This window comes from Schistocerca americana, chromosome 8 (assembly GCF_021461395.2).
Source record: "Schistocerca americana isolate TAMUIC-IGC-003095 chromosome 8, iqSchAmer2.1, whole genome shotgun sequence".
NCBI classification, from domain to species: domain Eukaryota; kingdom Metazoa; phylum Arthropoda; class Insecta; order Orthoptera; family Acrididae; genus Schistocerca; species Schistocerca americana.
Window position 1 is genome coordinate 465,695,608 of NC_060126.1, and position 17,005 is coordinate 465,712,612.

The 17,005-nt window shown below is 39.5% G+C and overlaps 1 protein-coding gene across 1 annotated transcript in view; it reads right to left on the reverse strand.

The window, feature by feature from the left end:
• Positions 1 to 2,389: 2,389 nt before the first annotated feature.
• Positions 2,390 to 17,005, reverse strand: part of LOC124546027 (protein argonaute-2) — a 280,008-nt gene continuing 265,392 nt past the window's right edge. The window contains exon 22 of the mRNA XM_047125002.1: positions 2,390 to 2,719. Within this exon, the coding sequence (XP_046980958.1) occupies positions 2,626 to 2,719 (94 nt within the window). The 3' untranslated portion in view covers positions 2,390 to 2,625. The remainder of the gene's footprint in view (positions 2,720 to 17,005) is intronic.

Consider the following 17,005-nt stretch of genomic DNA (forward strand, 5'->3'; position numbering starts at 1 on the left):
AACCCACGACAATGCAATTGTCGCCGTACACACACAGATCAAGCTGCCGAAGTTACTGTCCTAGCTTCCATTGCTATGAATCCACATGTGACACACGACAGATTGAACACGAGATTGGCATTCCTAAAACCAGTGTACATCATATTCTTACACATCATCGGTTCCATCCTTACCAAGTACCTCTACATCAAGAATTGCATGGGAATGATTTCCAGAATCGTGTACAGTTCTGTCAGTGGGCACAGCAGCAAATCCTCGCCAACCCCAACTACTTCTCCAATGTTCTATTTACCGATGAATGTTCCTTCTCAAATAAAGGACAGGTAGATACAACAACATGCATTATTTGTCCAAGAACAACCCACAATGGTTTACACAGGAGGAACATCAGCGTCAATGGAGAGTTAACGTCTGGTGTGGGATGCTTGGTACTACAATTATTGGCCCTTATTTCATTAATGGTAGGCACAGCGTATGCCAACTTCCTCAGACAAATTCTTCCTCCTCTTCTGGATGAAGTGGTGCTAAGAACCAGAATGCTTATGTGGTATCAACATGATGGATGTCCAGCACATTATGCCTTGCGTGCAAGTCGTGTTCTGAACCGAAGGTATCCTGCCAGCTGGGTTGGTCGAGGAGGAACAGTTACTTTGCCTGCAAGGTCTCCTGATTTAAATCCTCTGACCTTTCTTCTTTGGGGATGCATTAAAGACGTCTATCACGATATTCCAACAACTCCACAGGACATGCAGCAACGTATCGTGCTTGCTTGTCATTCTCTTCAGCAGGCAACACTGGAAACAGTAAATAATTCATCATTCAACGAGTGCACCAGTGTATTGGTGTCCAGGTTCACCACTCTGAGCGCCTCTGAATGTTCTACTCCTGGGCAATGGTACAAGAGAGTCAAAGCCAGTTTTGTGTTATGTTTTTACTTGGTTTTCATTTGTTTTCCGACAACTCCAGCAAGTGGACGAGTTTGTGATCCCAAGCTCAGAGTCAATGTTGGGTTATATCATCATGTTTCAGCGAATGGTACACCGTGATAAATTTTTGAATAGGTCTTTAGGAGAGGAAATGAATTACTGCATAAAAAATACAGAGTGTCATTTAAAAAAGTAATACCGCTGTTCATATCTTTGTGAAAAACAAAGGTACAACGAAGGCACTAATGCTGATTGATGTCCACCTGATGGCTAAAGGACATTTGCTTGAAATATTTTGTAATTTGTATCTGGACGAACAGTTATTTAGGGCGGTCAAGATAAGTGGGAAACCCTGTATATCATGGGGCTGGACAGTCAGGGCGAACACTGCCAATCACATAACATGATTTTAATGTGCTTTTAATAGTATAACAATAAGTGGCTTGTTCTAATAAAGCATACAAATAGGATCTGATAGACAGGAAGCAACCAATTAAAGGAGAAATACATAGGCAATCATGCGACACTGCCAGGCAGAGAGTAGTACGAGCACAGCAATATTTTGCTAACTTGATAAAAAAAGTATTGAAATGAAGCACAATTAAATTAAAGACAACACAACTTCAGTAATCACAATTGGAGCCTTGTTAAACAGCAGCAGGACTTAACTGTGATAAAGGTCTGTCCTGGTCACTAACAAATAAATGTATATTATTTGTTTAAAGCGTAACACAGTAAGTGGATGACACACTTTCAAAACACATGCCATTGTGACCCTAACTTGTAGAATGGTATTTAGCATACCTTCCCACCTATGTAATGTAGAGAAATACCACATTCTGTATGAAAGCAACACAACGTGCGGCCGAACAATTAATTGAAAAAACTGAGTGATGCTCACTGTTTTGAAATTGTGTAGTCCTAAGTGCTAATTTGTAATGGATTACATGTGAGGCTTCTGCACACAGTCCACTGAATAACTGTTCTGCTATTATAATACCAAGGATGTGAAACAGTTAACACCACAAACAATTTATTGAAAGTTCAGCAATGGCAAGATGATCAAGAGCAAAAAACTGAGGAGGAGGCTGAAGCAATTTTGCCTGAAGTGAGAATATGAGCTTGTATTAAAATAATGAAGGAAAAAATGTGGATCCAGGGGAAAGCTATCAACTATTTCTAACTATGTTGCTCAGTCCTGCATAGGCTCATTTGCACAAATACCGGAAAATTAAACATAGTATCCACAAGAGATGAACCCACAGAAAAAATGGATATGACAATCTTGACAGTCTTTAATTACAAGTCAGAGCACTCAGCTGTAGTACGAGATGGAACGAGGCTAACCTCACACTTTACTTAAAAGCACCAACATTCCCTCTTTCCATTAGCTCAGCATAAACTGCAGCACCGATACAAAACGATTTATCATTTACATAACAGGTCAATAATAATCTGAGAACTATCCAAGCAAAAAGTTTTATTAGAAAGCTAATTCCATTCCATTTCCACAGTACACTACTTCCTCAGCCATTAAAAAGTTGCTGAAGTCATGTTACCTAGAATTCCACAATAATTGTTAACAGTAAATTAAAACTTTATAAATTAGAAAAACAGCATAATACTAATACACTGCTGTATGATGGAGTCATAATTATGACAGTTTTAAAACAATATTTCAGTATATATAAATCCAAGATTATACAAAAAACATTGGAAAGTCTTTGATAATGTTGTCTTTAATGTCTCTCTGAGCTTGTTCTTCTGACAATTTGTCCAGGTCTATAGGTTGTCTGAAAATGTAAAAGAAAGTAATTAGTGAAAACAAGACCTTAATGCATTTAATCCTTAAAATTACACAATGCAAAACAAGGAAAAGTCCATCTGTAATGAGTAATTGGTAAAATATTACTGCAGGTTTATGTGAACAGCTGCACCCCAGAAGTAAATTAAATTAGTTTTCTCTATTTGTGTGGAAAGCTTTCATATTTTTCTGAATTCTACTGACATCTTTAGGAAAACAGATTATGTTGGAATAAGATAAAATAATACAATGCCACTCCAAGTATTTATACGAGTCATAATATGCAACACCTACAGAGTATAAATTTTTCACTTATTTACGCTGATCACATTACTGCACTGAGGAAATACACAAATAAGATTTTGAATAATATCTGTTATTTGATATTATTAATAAACTATACACATCAATTGATTCTACTACGAAATTTGACAATGAAGCTGGAGGAGTTGGCCACCAAAACTTTAGAAAAGTCAAACTGAATTTTATTACTAGCTAAGTGTTTCTTTTTTTTCTCAGCTGCTGGCAAGTTATTTCTGGACCAAAGAAAGGTACTTCAAATCTTTTTGAAGATTATTCTTATTTCTTGTATGAATTTCATAGTTCTTTATGACAAATTTAATGGGGGAGTAAATATTCTGGGGCAAGCACTCAGAATCTCCAGTTCCCTGAAGAGTCTTCTGCATGACTTGAGTTCACACAACAGTTTTAGATTCAGAATATTTTCGCTTGACCTCATGAGTTCCCCCAAAAATAGCCTTGTACAACATTATGGAAGTGAAGTTAGTTAAGAATAAAAGCCTTTTTTAAATTTTCATATCAACAATCTCTGACAATGTCCACATTGCAAATAATGATTTGTTTAGGCACTTCAGCAGCTTTATCATATACTCCACCAAATTAAATTTACTATCGAGTTGTAATCATAAGAATTTAACACTTTCAACCTCTTCTCTACACATGAAATAAAATTTTAGACATATACTGTGAGAAAATCTATAGTAAATGCTGGACTGCATAAACACTCGTACGGAAAGCTTAAAGACAAAAGTAACTTTTGCGTGATATGTCACTGCCAAGTAACATCGCTCAAAGACCCTGATTGTATGTAGAACGAACTGCTGCAGTACAGTACAGAAGGTAACAGCAAGAAATACACACGAGTGTGTGTATGTGGATGTGCTGCAACATGTCTCCCCAATGCATCTCTCACATGTTTGATGGGATTTAAGTCAGGGTAACAAGCAGACCAGTCCATTTGCTGAATATCCTCTCATTCCTAGAGCTGCTCCACCTGTGCTGTTCAATGTGTAGCACATCTGAGGATCTAGAGATCAGATCACCCATGCAACATTATGCCTCTTCACACCATAACACCTGGACCATCAAAATGATTAATTCGATGGTGCTGGACATACCCTCAAATGGCAAGATGTGTAAATACACAATGCACCCAGGAACATTGTTGATGGAACCCTCAAATGGCAAGAAGTATAAATACGTAATGCATCCAGGAACATTGTTGAAGGAATTGAATGCCCTACTACAAGAACTCCTTTCCTTCCTTGTGGCCAGCGTGGCAGCTCATTGCACAGAACACACTGGCATCCATGGTGATCATGCACTCTATTAAGAACCATATCCTATCTTTTGTAAGGTCCAGATCTTTTGTAAGGTTCAGGAGACCATTATAAATTGTCATGGCTTCAATGTAACTATTGTCTTTGAATACACTGACATTTCTGTTCATTTTACTGTGGATTTCTTTTAGTTATCAGTACAAGTTCTTTCCACACACGGGACAAAGTTTCCTCAAGCTATGTTACTTGGCAGTGACACATCACGTGGAAGTTCCTTTCATCCTTAAGTTTTGCATGCCAGTGTATTAATGTCCATGAATATTTCATTAACCACTGTTTCTGAAACTATACTTCACTTGCTATTACAATGTTTGTATCAACAGCAAACATAACAAAATTGGCATCTTGCAATGTCACTGATGAAAGATCATTAACACACATAAGGGAAAGGGCATATGGTGGAACCTTGTCAGACACTGCATGTAACAAGTTCTCAGTTGGGTGATGAATGAAACCTTAATACAGAACTCTTTCCTACTTACTGTCAAAGAGAGATGATATGAACCATTGTGTGGCATTTTCTGCCACACTATAATACTACAATTTAATTAAAAAGATATTGTGATTTACAGTGTCAAATGGCTTTGACAGTTTGCACAATATACCAGTGGCTTGTAATTTTTCTGATGATTGAAGTACATTCTTGCACTATGCATAAACAGCTTTCTCAATATCAGAACCTTTTAGAAATTCTAACTACGACTTGCAATGTATTATTTGCAGTCGGATGGTGAAGAAGCTGCCTTTATATTACCTTTTCTGAAATTTTTGAGAATGAATTATTTTTATTTTGAAGATTTTATTGGTCTCTGGGGTCTTTTTAGAGCCCAAGGCTCATTTAACTACAAAGAAACAGTTTTAATGTTGGTGTGGACTTCTCATCCTCCAGATATGCTTTTAAAGACTTTTTACTATAACAGCGTAAAATATTTATGTTCATATCACATTTGTAGAACACCAATTTGAAATTATTGCAATGGGGTCAGGAAATATTCCTGGTAGACAATATGTGATTTCCGATGTTCTATTCAACTTTACTATGAAAATAAGAACTTGGCAATAGTGCTCCTACACTCTCTCTCTCTCTCTCTCTCTCTCTCTCTTTATACACACACACACACACACACACACACACACACACACACACACACACACACACACACACACAACAAATTCACAGTTTCACAGTTAGGAATTGCATTTTGTTGAAGTGACATGTGGTGTTTTATTTTATTCATCATGGATGACGAAACACGTTTTGAAATGGGCTATAGTCTTGAGCAGGTTTTAGCAGATTTACAAAAGAGTGATAATGAATCAATTTTTGGAAATGAAGATGAGAATGATGATGATGCAGATATGATTGAGGAAGATATATAGATCAGAGATAAAGCGGATGTGAGTGATAGATTGCACAGCCAGATTTAAAAAAAAAAAAAATTTGTTTATAAAACCGAACTGACCTTTAAAATCCCTGAAAATCATCATGTGAACCTTCTTCTTCTTCTTCATACACTTTAAATGGTTTATTTATCGAGACATTAAGAGGCTGCAATTGTGAAGTCAGTCCTCCAAAACTACAGCAAGCTCTGTGTTTCCCTGTCTCAATTTCTGTTCCACAGGATTTTTCAAATGGCTACTAAACTGATCTAGTACAAGAAGAGAACTCTTATTGAATAAAGCACCTTTCCTTCCCTCCCACACTCTGTTAAACCATAATTTCATACCCGCCTCAGCCATCCAAATCTTGTCATGTACGTGAACAGCAACATCCGTGCGGTATTTCAGGTTTTGGCACTGTTTTGCACTTAAAAATGATCATTAGATAAAGTTTAGTAGTGTCAGCACAACATGAAAGGACAACAATGTAGTGCAGTTTTCCATGACCACTTGTTTTTATAGTTACAGTTTTAGTACCTTCCATAGCAACAGTTTGTTACTCAGCACATCAAACGTTGGAGAAGTTTTGTCCATATTTGGTTTAGCCCCACACTGGTTTTCTTTTCATGTTGAATAAAAAAAGCTGTGGAAGGATAAGGTTTTCTCTTCATATTCTTGTGGCATTTTCTGAGGTGTTTTGGTTTGCATGCTAAGTTTATGATGCTTTATAAGCCTGTTAAGTTCCACAGTAGTGCTAGCTTACAAGCACGTATTTGAATTATCTCTGTATTCCAATGCCATTTTGACGGTTTCCTTGAATCCATTACAATAAATCATCATCTAGTTTTGGTCACTCTGCATTCAGTCCTCTTTCTCATTTTTTTCAGTTCTTCACTAGCCAACCAATCACAAATGATATTTTTCTGTTGGTGGAGGTCGAAATGCTGATCTGTTTCCATGTTGTGCTGCATATGCTATTACTTTCGATTTATAGCCCACGTCATAGGAATACTTTTATTTTTTTCCATTACGAAAGTATCTAGTTACCAATAATACACATCTGTTTCAAGTTCACTGGCATTGTAGGCTGCAATGATGCATCACAGGCTACACAGTGTTCTGGGTTTGTGATGGAAGGGTGAGAGGGAGACAGTGTCAGCAAGCTTCTGAATCCCCGCAACTCTTTTTCAAAGCATCGGTGCACTGCTACCGTCAGTTGAATACATTGTTGCCAGGTAGAGAGGGGTTTCCCACAGCATCGAATATATACTCATTTTTAAGACTGGTGGGAATTTTACATAAAACACTGGATATTTTTATATTACTTTAGAGTATAAGATGTACCTGAATTTTGGAGGCAATTTTTCAAAGAAAGAAGTGCAGTCTGTAAAATACAGTACGTAACACTGTACCACCTAATGTGCACAAGCAGGCTTCGAGGAACGTAATATGTGACACTGCACATATTACACATCACCTTAGACCACAATTACAACAAGGACAGACTGTCTCAGGCTTTTGATCACCAATCAAATGCAGAATGTAACAGTAATGCATATCAATAATTGTGCAGATGACAGTAAAATTCTACACTCATACCTTGAACCCTAGGTTCAACTTAACTCTACAGAACTGCAGGCATTCTTTGCACATGGGAAAATTACAGTATTATTATGTAGTGTGTGGTATATTTTTTTAACTAAATTGTGTGTGTTTTATATTTCAAACATAATACATAACTACAACTTATACATAGCTTAATTATAGCAAGCAACTACGGAGTTAATAATTTCAACGCTGTGCATGGATCTCTCAATAAATCATTATTATTTTTGTAGAAATATTTTACATTTTATCACCATAAAGCTGTTAGAATCACTTAGTAATTCCAGCCCTGTTACCATAGTAGTACAGAGTTGAAAATTTGGGCTAGGGTTGAATTGCTTAATACACACACAGTAACTATTATGACAATGTTCCTTTTTGTTTACAGCTGTTTATTTTGCCCCCCCCATGAACCATGGACCTTGCCGTTGGTGGGGAGGCTTGCGTGCCTCAGCGATACAGATAGCCGTACCGTAGGTGCAACCACAACGGAGGGGTATCTGTTGAGAGGCCAGACAAACGTGTGGTTCCTGAAGAGGGGCAGCAGCCTTTTCAGTAGTTGCAAGGGCAACAGTCTGGATGATTGACTGATCTGGCCTTGTAACAATAACCAAAACGGCCTTGCTGTGCTGGTACTGCGAACGGCTGAAAGCAAGGGGAAACTACAGCCGTATTTTTTCCCGAGGGCATGCAGCTTTACTGTATGATTACATGATGATGGCGTCCTCTTGGGTAAAATATTCCGGAGGTAAAATAGTCCCCCATTCGGATCTCCGGGCGGGGACTACTCAAGAGGATGTCGTTATCAGGAGAAAGAAAACTGGCGTTCTACGGATCGGAGCGTGGAATGTCAGATCCCTTAATCGGGCAGGTAGGTTAGAAAATTTAAAAAGGGAAATGGATAGGTTGAAGTTAGATATAGTGGGAATTAGTGAAGTTCGGTGGCAGGAGGAACAAGACTTCTGGTCAGGTGACTACAGGGTTATAAACACAAAATCAAATAGGGGTAATGCAGGAGTAGGTTTAATAATGAATAGGAAAATAGGAATGCGGGTAAGCTACTACAAACAGCATAGTGAACGCATTATTGTGGCCAAGATAGATACGAAGCCCACGCCTACTACAGTAGTACAAGTTTATATGCCAACTAGCTCTGCAGATGACGAAGAAATTGAAGAAATGTATGATGAAATAAAAGAAATTATTCAGATTGTGAAGGGAGACGAAAATTTAATAGTCATGGGTGACTGGAATTCGAGTGTAGGAAAAGGGAGAGAAGGAAACATAGTAGGTGAATATGGATTGGGGGACAGAAATGAAAGAGGAAGCCGCCTGGTCGAATTTTGCACAGAGCACAACATAATCATAACTAACACTTGGTTTAAGAATCATGAAAGAAGGTTGTATACATGGAAGAACCCTGGCGATACTAAAAGGTATCAGATAGATTATATAATGGTAAGACAGAGATTTAGGAACCAGGTTTTAAATTGTAAGACATTTCCAGGGGCAGATGTGGACTCTGACCACAATCTATTGGTTATGACCTGTAGATTAAAACTGAAGAAACTGCAAAAAGGTGGGAATTTAAGGAGATGGGACCTGGATAAACTAAAAGAACCAGAGGTTGTACAGAGATTCAGGGAGAGCATAAGGGAGCAATTGACAGGAATGGGGGAAATAAATACAGTAGAAGAAGAATGGGTAGCTTTGAGGGATGAAGTAGTGAAGGCAGCAGAGGATCAAGTAGGTAAAAAGATGAGGGCTAGTAGAAATCCTTGGGTAACAGAAGAAATATTGAATTTAATTGATGAAAGGAGAAAATATAAAAATGCAGTAAGTGAAACAGGCAAAAAGGAATACAAACGTCTCAAAAATGAGGTCGACAGGAAGTGCAAAATGGCTAAGCAGGTATGGCTAGAGGACAAATGTAAGGATGTAGACGCCTATCTCACTAGGGGTAAGATAGATACCGCCTACAGGAAAATTAAAGAGACCTTTGGAGATAAGGGAACGACTTGTATGAATATCAAGAGCTCAGATGGAAACCCAGTTCTAAGCAAAGAAGGGAAAGCAGAAAGGTGGAAGGAGTATATAGAGGGTCTATACAAGGGCGATGTACTTGAGGACAATATTATGGAAATGGAAGAGGATGTAGATGAAGATGAAATGGGAGATATGATACTGCGTGAAGAGTTTGACAGAGCACTGAAAGACCTGAGTCGAAACAAGGCCCCCGGAGTAGACAATATTCCATTGGAACTACTGACGGCCGTGGGAGAGCCAGTCCTGACAAAACTCTACCATCTGGTGAGCAAGATGTATGAAACAGGCGAAATACCCTCAGACTTCAAGAAGAATATAATAATTCCAATCCCAAAGAAAGCAGGTGTTGACAGATGTGAAAATTACCGAACTATCAGCTTAATAAGTCACAGCTGCAAAATACTAACACGAATTCTTTACAGACGAATGGAAAAACTAGTAGAAGCCAACCTCGGGGAAGATCAGTTTGGATTCCGTAGAAACACTGGAACACGTGAGGCAATACTGACCTTACGACTTATCTTAGAAGAAAGATTAAGGAAAGGCAAACCTACGTTTCTAGCATTTGTAGACTTAGAGAAAGCTTTTGACAATGTTGACTGGAATACTCTCTTTCAAATTCTAAAGGTGTCAGGGGTAAAATACAGGGAGCGAAAGGCTATTTACAATTTGTACAGAAACCAGATGGCAGTTATAAGAGTCGAGGGACATGAAAGGGAAGCAGTGGTTGGGAAGGGAGTAAGACAGGGTAGTAGCCTCTCCCCGATGTTGTTCAATCTGTATATTGAGCAAGCAGTAAAGGAAACAAAAGAAAAATTCGGAGTAGGTATTAAAATTCATGGAGAAGAAATAAAAACTTTGAGGTTCGCCGATGACATTGTAATTCTGTCAGAGACAGCAAAGGACTTGGAAGAGCAGTTGAATGGAATGGACAGTGTCTTGAAACGAGGATATAAGATGAACATCAACAAAAGCAAAACAAGGATAATGGAATGTAGTCTAATTAAGTCGGGTGATGCTGAGGGAATTAGATTAGCAAATGAGGCACTTAAAGTAGTAAAGGAGTTTTGCTATTTGGGGAGCAAAATAACTGATGATGGTCGAAGTAGAGAGGATATAAAATGTAGGCTGGCAATGGCAAGGAAAGCGTTTCTGAAGAAGAGAAATTTGTTAACATCCAGTATAGATTTAAGTGTCAGGAAGTCATTTCTGAAAGTATTCGTATGGAGTGTAGCCATGTATGGAAGTGAAACATGGACGATAAATAGTTTGGACAAGAAGAGAATAGAAGCTTTCGAAATGTGGTGCTACAGAAGAATGCTGAAGATTAGATGGGTAGATCACATAACTAATGAGGAAGTATTGAATAGGATTGGGGAGAAGAGAAGTTTGTGGCACAACTTGACCAGAAGAAGGGATCGGTTGGTAGGACATGTTCTGAGGCATCGAGGGATCACCAATTTAGTATTGGAGGGCAGCATGGAGGGTAAAAATCGCAGAGGGAGACCAAGAGATGAATACACTAAGCAGATTCAGAAGGATGTAGGTTGCAGTAGGTACTGGGAGATGAAAAAGCTTGCACAGGATAGAGTAGCATGGAGAGCTGCATCAAACCAGTCTCAGGACTGAAGACCACAACAACAACAACTGTTTATTTTGATTCTTAGTTACTGCCTGTCAACAGATATCATTGCACATACATCACCTTAAAGCATAACCACAACACATAGGCAGCTCGCTCGTTGATAAAACATGAAAACCTTATATTGATCATACACACGTTTACTGTTGTGAATATAATCATTAGCACATTTTTTTTAAATTATGTACTACCTGGAAGCCTCAAATCAATCATACAGAAGTTTTCTAGTGTGAATACTTTTCATCCATATGATCATAACTCATTATAATTAAGAATTTCAAGATTTTAAACATGGCTGCAGCAGCAACTGTTAAAATTCTTCACAATAAAGGATGGCAGCCAAAAACAGTTGCAGGATAGAATTTTTTCATTAAAATTCTTGACCAAGGTTTCGGTACATATAAATATACCTTCATCAGAAGTAAAACTTCCTGAATAGAAAGACACATTCATTAGAAAAGCCATATCAACGAAAGTGAGAAACAGAAGCTTAAATAACGGTGAAATTGCTAAAGTAATACAGGCACACAATCTTTAGTACTTACTAAAATTACATCATGCACTGGAGAATAATAAAACAATTATGCCAAAAGGCGTCGTCAGTAATTAAAATACCATCTCCATTTGTACAACATGTGTAATGGTATTTTAATTACTGACGACGCCTTTTGGCATAATTGTTTTATTATTCTCCAGTGCATGATGTAATTTTAGTAAGTACTAAAGATTGTGTGCCTGTATTACTTTAGCAATTTCACCGTTATTTAAGCTTCTGTTTCTCACTTTCGTTGATATGGCTTTTCTAATGAATGTGTCTTTCTATTCAGGAAGTTTTACTTCTGATGAAGGTATATTTATATGTACCGAAACCTTGGTCAAGAATTTTAATAAAAAAATTCTATCCTGCAACTGTTTTTGGCTGCCATCCTTTATTGTGAATAATTAAGAATATTACTCTCGTGTATTTTGGTATCTAAACATTTAGTATTATAAATATTGTAATGGTGCATGTTGAATAAATGAAATGAAAACCACAACACAGTACACAATGAAACATGCGCCCACATGCCCACACCTGCAGAAGCAGAACCAATTAAATTGCCTTTCGCTTGGTAAGCAGTGCAATGGTTTCCCACCAAACCCTGGAAGCAATGCGCTACAACAATGCCCTCAAATTCAAAGAAATTTCTCATGGTTGCTTGCCCTGTTGGAAATTTAGGCACATGTGCAAGATTGGGACGTGGCAGGGGGGGGGCATCGTGTGGATGAACCTTTACAGATTTCCTAAAATGAGTATACGTCTTATACTTTGGAAATGGAGAACGGAAATGATGATGAATTCCAACTTAGAATCTAAAGTGGCTGCAAGTGTGAAAGAAACTTCGGTATCACTAAGAAACTGTTATTCATTTCTTAGACAAAAAGTTCTTTCAGAGTGTGCTGACACAGCAGCTTTTCTCTTAGAAACCATATATAACCGCTCACTTGTTGAAAGATCCGTACCTAATGACTGGACAGTTACACAAGTCACACCAATACTGAACAAAGGAAATAGGAGTAACCTCCTGGATTGCAGACCACTATCGCTAATGCAATTTTGCAGTAGAGTTTCGGAACATACACTGTGTTCGAACATGAGATACCTCAAAGAGAACAATTTATTGACAAACAACCAACATGGATACATAAAATACTGTTCTCGTGAAATTCCACTTGTTCTTTATTCTCACAAGGTAATGACTGCTATTAACAGGGAATATCAAATTGTATTTCTTGTCAGAAAGGTCACAGTTCTTAGTAACTCATGGAAAGCCATCAAGCAAAACAGAATTAAATCTGGCATTCCCCAACTAAGTGTTATGGGACCTCTGCAGTTCTCCATCTACAAAAACGATTTAGGAGACAACCTGAGTAGCCCTCTTAGAGTGTTTGCAGATGATCTGTCATTTACCATCACATAAGGTCATCAGGTGATCAAAACAAATTGCAAAACAATTCAGATATGATATCTGTATGGTGTGAAAAGTGGAAATTGACTCTAAATAATGAGAAGTGTGAAATTACGCACACGAGTACTAAAAGGAATCCATTAAATTTCAGTTACAGAATAAGAAAACACAAACCTAAAGGCTGAAATCAAACAATGGAAACTCCAGGTAAGAGTATCAACAATGTAGGAAAAGACAGATAGCTCCTTATTGTAAAGAAGACACGTCAAGTTACAGACAGGCCACAGCCTTCATCAGTAAAACGTGCGCGCTACGGTGTGGGGATAGTACGTTACCGTAGGTTTAGGCCGGGATAATTACGGGAGTGGAAAATGTGTTGCATGGAGAACTCCCATCTGTGCAGTTCAGAAAAGCTGGTGGTGGATGGAAGGATCTAGATGGCTTGCTTAGTGAAGCAGCCACTGAAATCAAGTGTGTTATGTTCAGCTGCATACTGTGCCACAGGATGGTCTACTTTGCTCTTGGCAACAGTTTGGCAGAGGCCATTCATCCCGGTGGACAGCTGGTTGGCAGTCATACCAATAAATAAAGCTGAGCAATGATTGCAACGGATCTAGTAAATGACATGGCCGCTTTCAAAAGTGGCCAAGCCCCTGATGGAATAGGATAAACCTGTGACAGGACTGGAATAGGAAGTGCTGGCTGGGTGGATTGGACAGGTTTTGCACCTGAGTCTTCCACAGGGATATCATCCTTGTAGCAAGTGTTCCGAATTGGGAGGATGCTGTGGAGGTCGGTCACACGACGGAACACCACTTCAGGAGAGGTGGTTAGTATGTCTGATAGGATGTCCTTCATTTCAGGACACGATGATAAGTAATCAAAGCCATGGTGATGGATATGGTTCTACTGTTCCAGTCCGGGTGATACTGGGTGATGAAGGTGACACTCCTTTGTGGCTGGTTCTTGGAGGTGGTGGGAGGGATGGGGGTGTGAGGGGAAATGGCATGGGGATCTGTTTGCAGACTAAGTCTGGGGGATAGTGCCAGTCTGTGAAGGTCCTTGGGAGACCATCAGCATACTGAGCAAAGGAGTTTGTCAATGCAGACATGCTGTTCCTGGATATCCTGGCTATATGGGAGGGAGTCTTTGGTGTGAAAGGTATGACAGCTGTCAAAATGCAGGTACTTTTGGTGGTTGGTGGGCTTTATGTGGACAGAGGTGCAGATGGAGCCATCGGAGAGGAGGAGGCAGTGTTCAATAGCGGTAAGACTATGGGTGTGGGGAATGTTGGTTGTTAGGGAGACGGCATCAACAGTGATGACTAGGGATCCAGGAGGCAAAGGGAGAGAGGGGGATGGTGGAGAGTTGGGAAGAAAGTGGTTGGTGTCTGTAATGTGGGAGAGATCCTTCCCTCCACACCAGCTTTTCTGAACTGTGCAGCTGAGAGTTAACCTTACAGCACATTCTCCACCCCAGTAATTGTCCTGGCCTCAACCTACAGTAACATAGCGTCCCTGCACCATCCACCCAACAGTTTCCATCCCCTCTGTCCTATCTTCTCCTCCCCATTCTCATCTCCCACCCTGTTTATTTGCAGCCCTCTGCCAATGCATCCACCAGTCTTTTCCTGCTCCTCTCCTCTTTTGCTCCTTTTGTTTCCCACCTCCCTGCCCCACAACTTCCTGATGCTGTGCCTGTTGGCGGTCTAGTCCCTGCACACTTCACCAGAGAGCATTTGTCTCTCTCCCCACCCGTACACTACTATCCCTTACCCTTCCCCACCCCCTCACGATTGCTGCTTGCGATCCCACACAATGCTGCATTCCAACCCGAAATGCTGGAGTTAGCAGTAGGTCTACTCAGTGCTTGTCTGCCCTCTTCTGGAGTATTGCTGTGGTTTGTGTGTGTGTGTGTGTGTGTGTGTGTGTGTGGTGTGTGTGTGAGAGAGAGAGAGAGAGAGAGAGAGAGAGAGAGAGAGAGAGAGAGAGAGAGGAGGAGGAGGAGGAGGAGGAGGAGGAGGAAGCTGTTTGACAACCCTCGAGGCTCACTGTCTAAACAGCTGCCTTGACTTTTCCCTGAATTGTATATGATGTCAATGAGGATCAAGGTGCCACTTTCATTGAGACAGCAAAGTGACAGAGATATGGTACCAATCTGCTGGAATATCATCAAGATGGGAGACTACTATCTGTCCCTTTAGTGAGATGTACTATATGCAGTTCATTGATTGGTAGGAAAACTATGTTAAGATACTTTGAGGGGAAGAGAGAAGGAAATATAAATTCACAACTATGTAATTCTTACAAATTAATAAGTGTTTTCATGTTTATACTTCATTAAAACCTTTGTTCATATTGAAAATTGGTGCCAGTGGAAAAAAAAAAAAAATAAATAAAAAATAAAAAAAATAAAGACCACAGGAATAACTAACAGATTGACCTTTAAAGGGTGTGGAGTTATGACACTAATTAGCCAATATTTCAAAGTCTAACAAGCCCATCTCTTAAAAGTATTTGTACTGAAAGTGCCTGAACTACACTTGCAAAGCTGCAACTTGCCATTCAGTATTCATTTTGCTACTATCCATCAATTCTGACTGCTAAAAGGACACTACTATCCATCAGTTTCAATATGCCAGATAGTATCAAAAAACACTAAATTTAATGTAGTGACCCAATTTAATTACATGTTAATATGGAAATTTCTTTCCTCAAAAGCCTAATGCAGAATAATTTGCAAAATCCCCAACACTGGAAGTGTCAAAAATCTTACGCCTACAGTTACTGCGTTACAACATCTTAACTGTGGGCTACGGATTGTGTTGTTGGCAACCAGTTCAGCCCCAACAACTGCTGAGAATTTTAATGAAAATCATGAGAGTTGCCAAAGACTTTCACTATTCTGCTGACTGCCTTGGGCGGGGAGGGGAGGGGAGGGGAGGGGAGGGGAGGGGAGGAGGAGGAGGAGGAGGAGACAGAGATTTTGCAAGAGCTTATTCCCACGAAGGGAGGACCAGTGGCAATGCCAAAGTGACCACACCTCCTGACAGACAGCAACACAGAGATCATCGGAGGGAATATAAGAATTAGTGGGTTGAGGTACGAGGACTGCAACCTTGGCAGCAGCAGTCTCGTTTCCTGTCAGACCGACGTGACAATATGCTACCGCCACACCACGTCGGTGACCTTTCTTTCAAATGTGTAGAATAAGAATAAACAAACAAAAATGAACAGCTTGGAGCTAACCAAATGTATAACATATGGGGGCTAAGGAATTGTGCTGTTTTTGGCTGAAAACTGGCTGTGAGAGAGGGAACATTCCCATGGTGGAATAATCAGCCTCCATCTTTCCACTGATTAGGCCGTTTTTAACACACACACACACACACACACACACACACACACACACACACTATTACCCAGTCTTCTCAGAACCTAAAAATGCAGAACTCTATTGGTGTTCTGATACGGTGGCACGAGTTCTGAATGAACAAATGATTATTGTCTCCAACTTCACTTGCCACGTTTTTCCTGGGTGAGGCAACGATGGTGTCTTCTGTAGGCCCAACTGTTATTAAATGTCAGACTTCTAACCGTAGCCCCACATCTAAAAAATTCTGGTTCAGTTCAGAGCTATCCCTTCAAAGCACAGCATGCTTCCATGTGATGCTCCTTTAGCCAGACAGTCAGAACCTGGGACATAAAATTGGCAGTGGCCCTTCTCAACCCAAATCTTCTGTGAAAAGTTGTGAACCTAGCTCTGAGACAACCCAAATAACTCTGCTACCTGTTTGATTTTCTGCCATGAGGCTTTGAGCACAATTTCACATATTTTTATCTGTTAGGATATGTGGATGTTCAGAATGAGGTTTGTCATCAATTGACAGCTCACTATTTTTGAAACATACAACCACTCACACTCAAGTTCTTTTCCATTGTGTCATCTTTGTAAACTGGTTTCAACATCACAACAATTTGTAACATTTTGCCAGGATGGGAAGAAAAATGTTA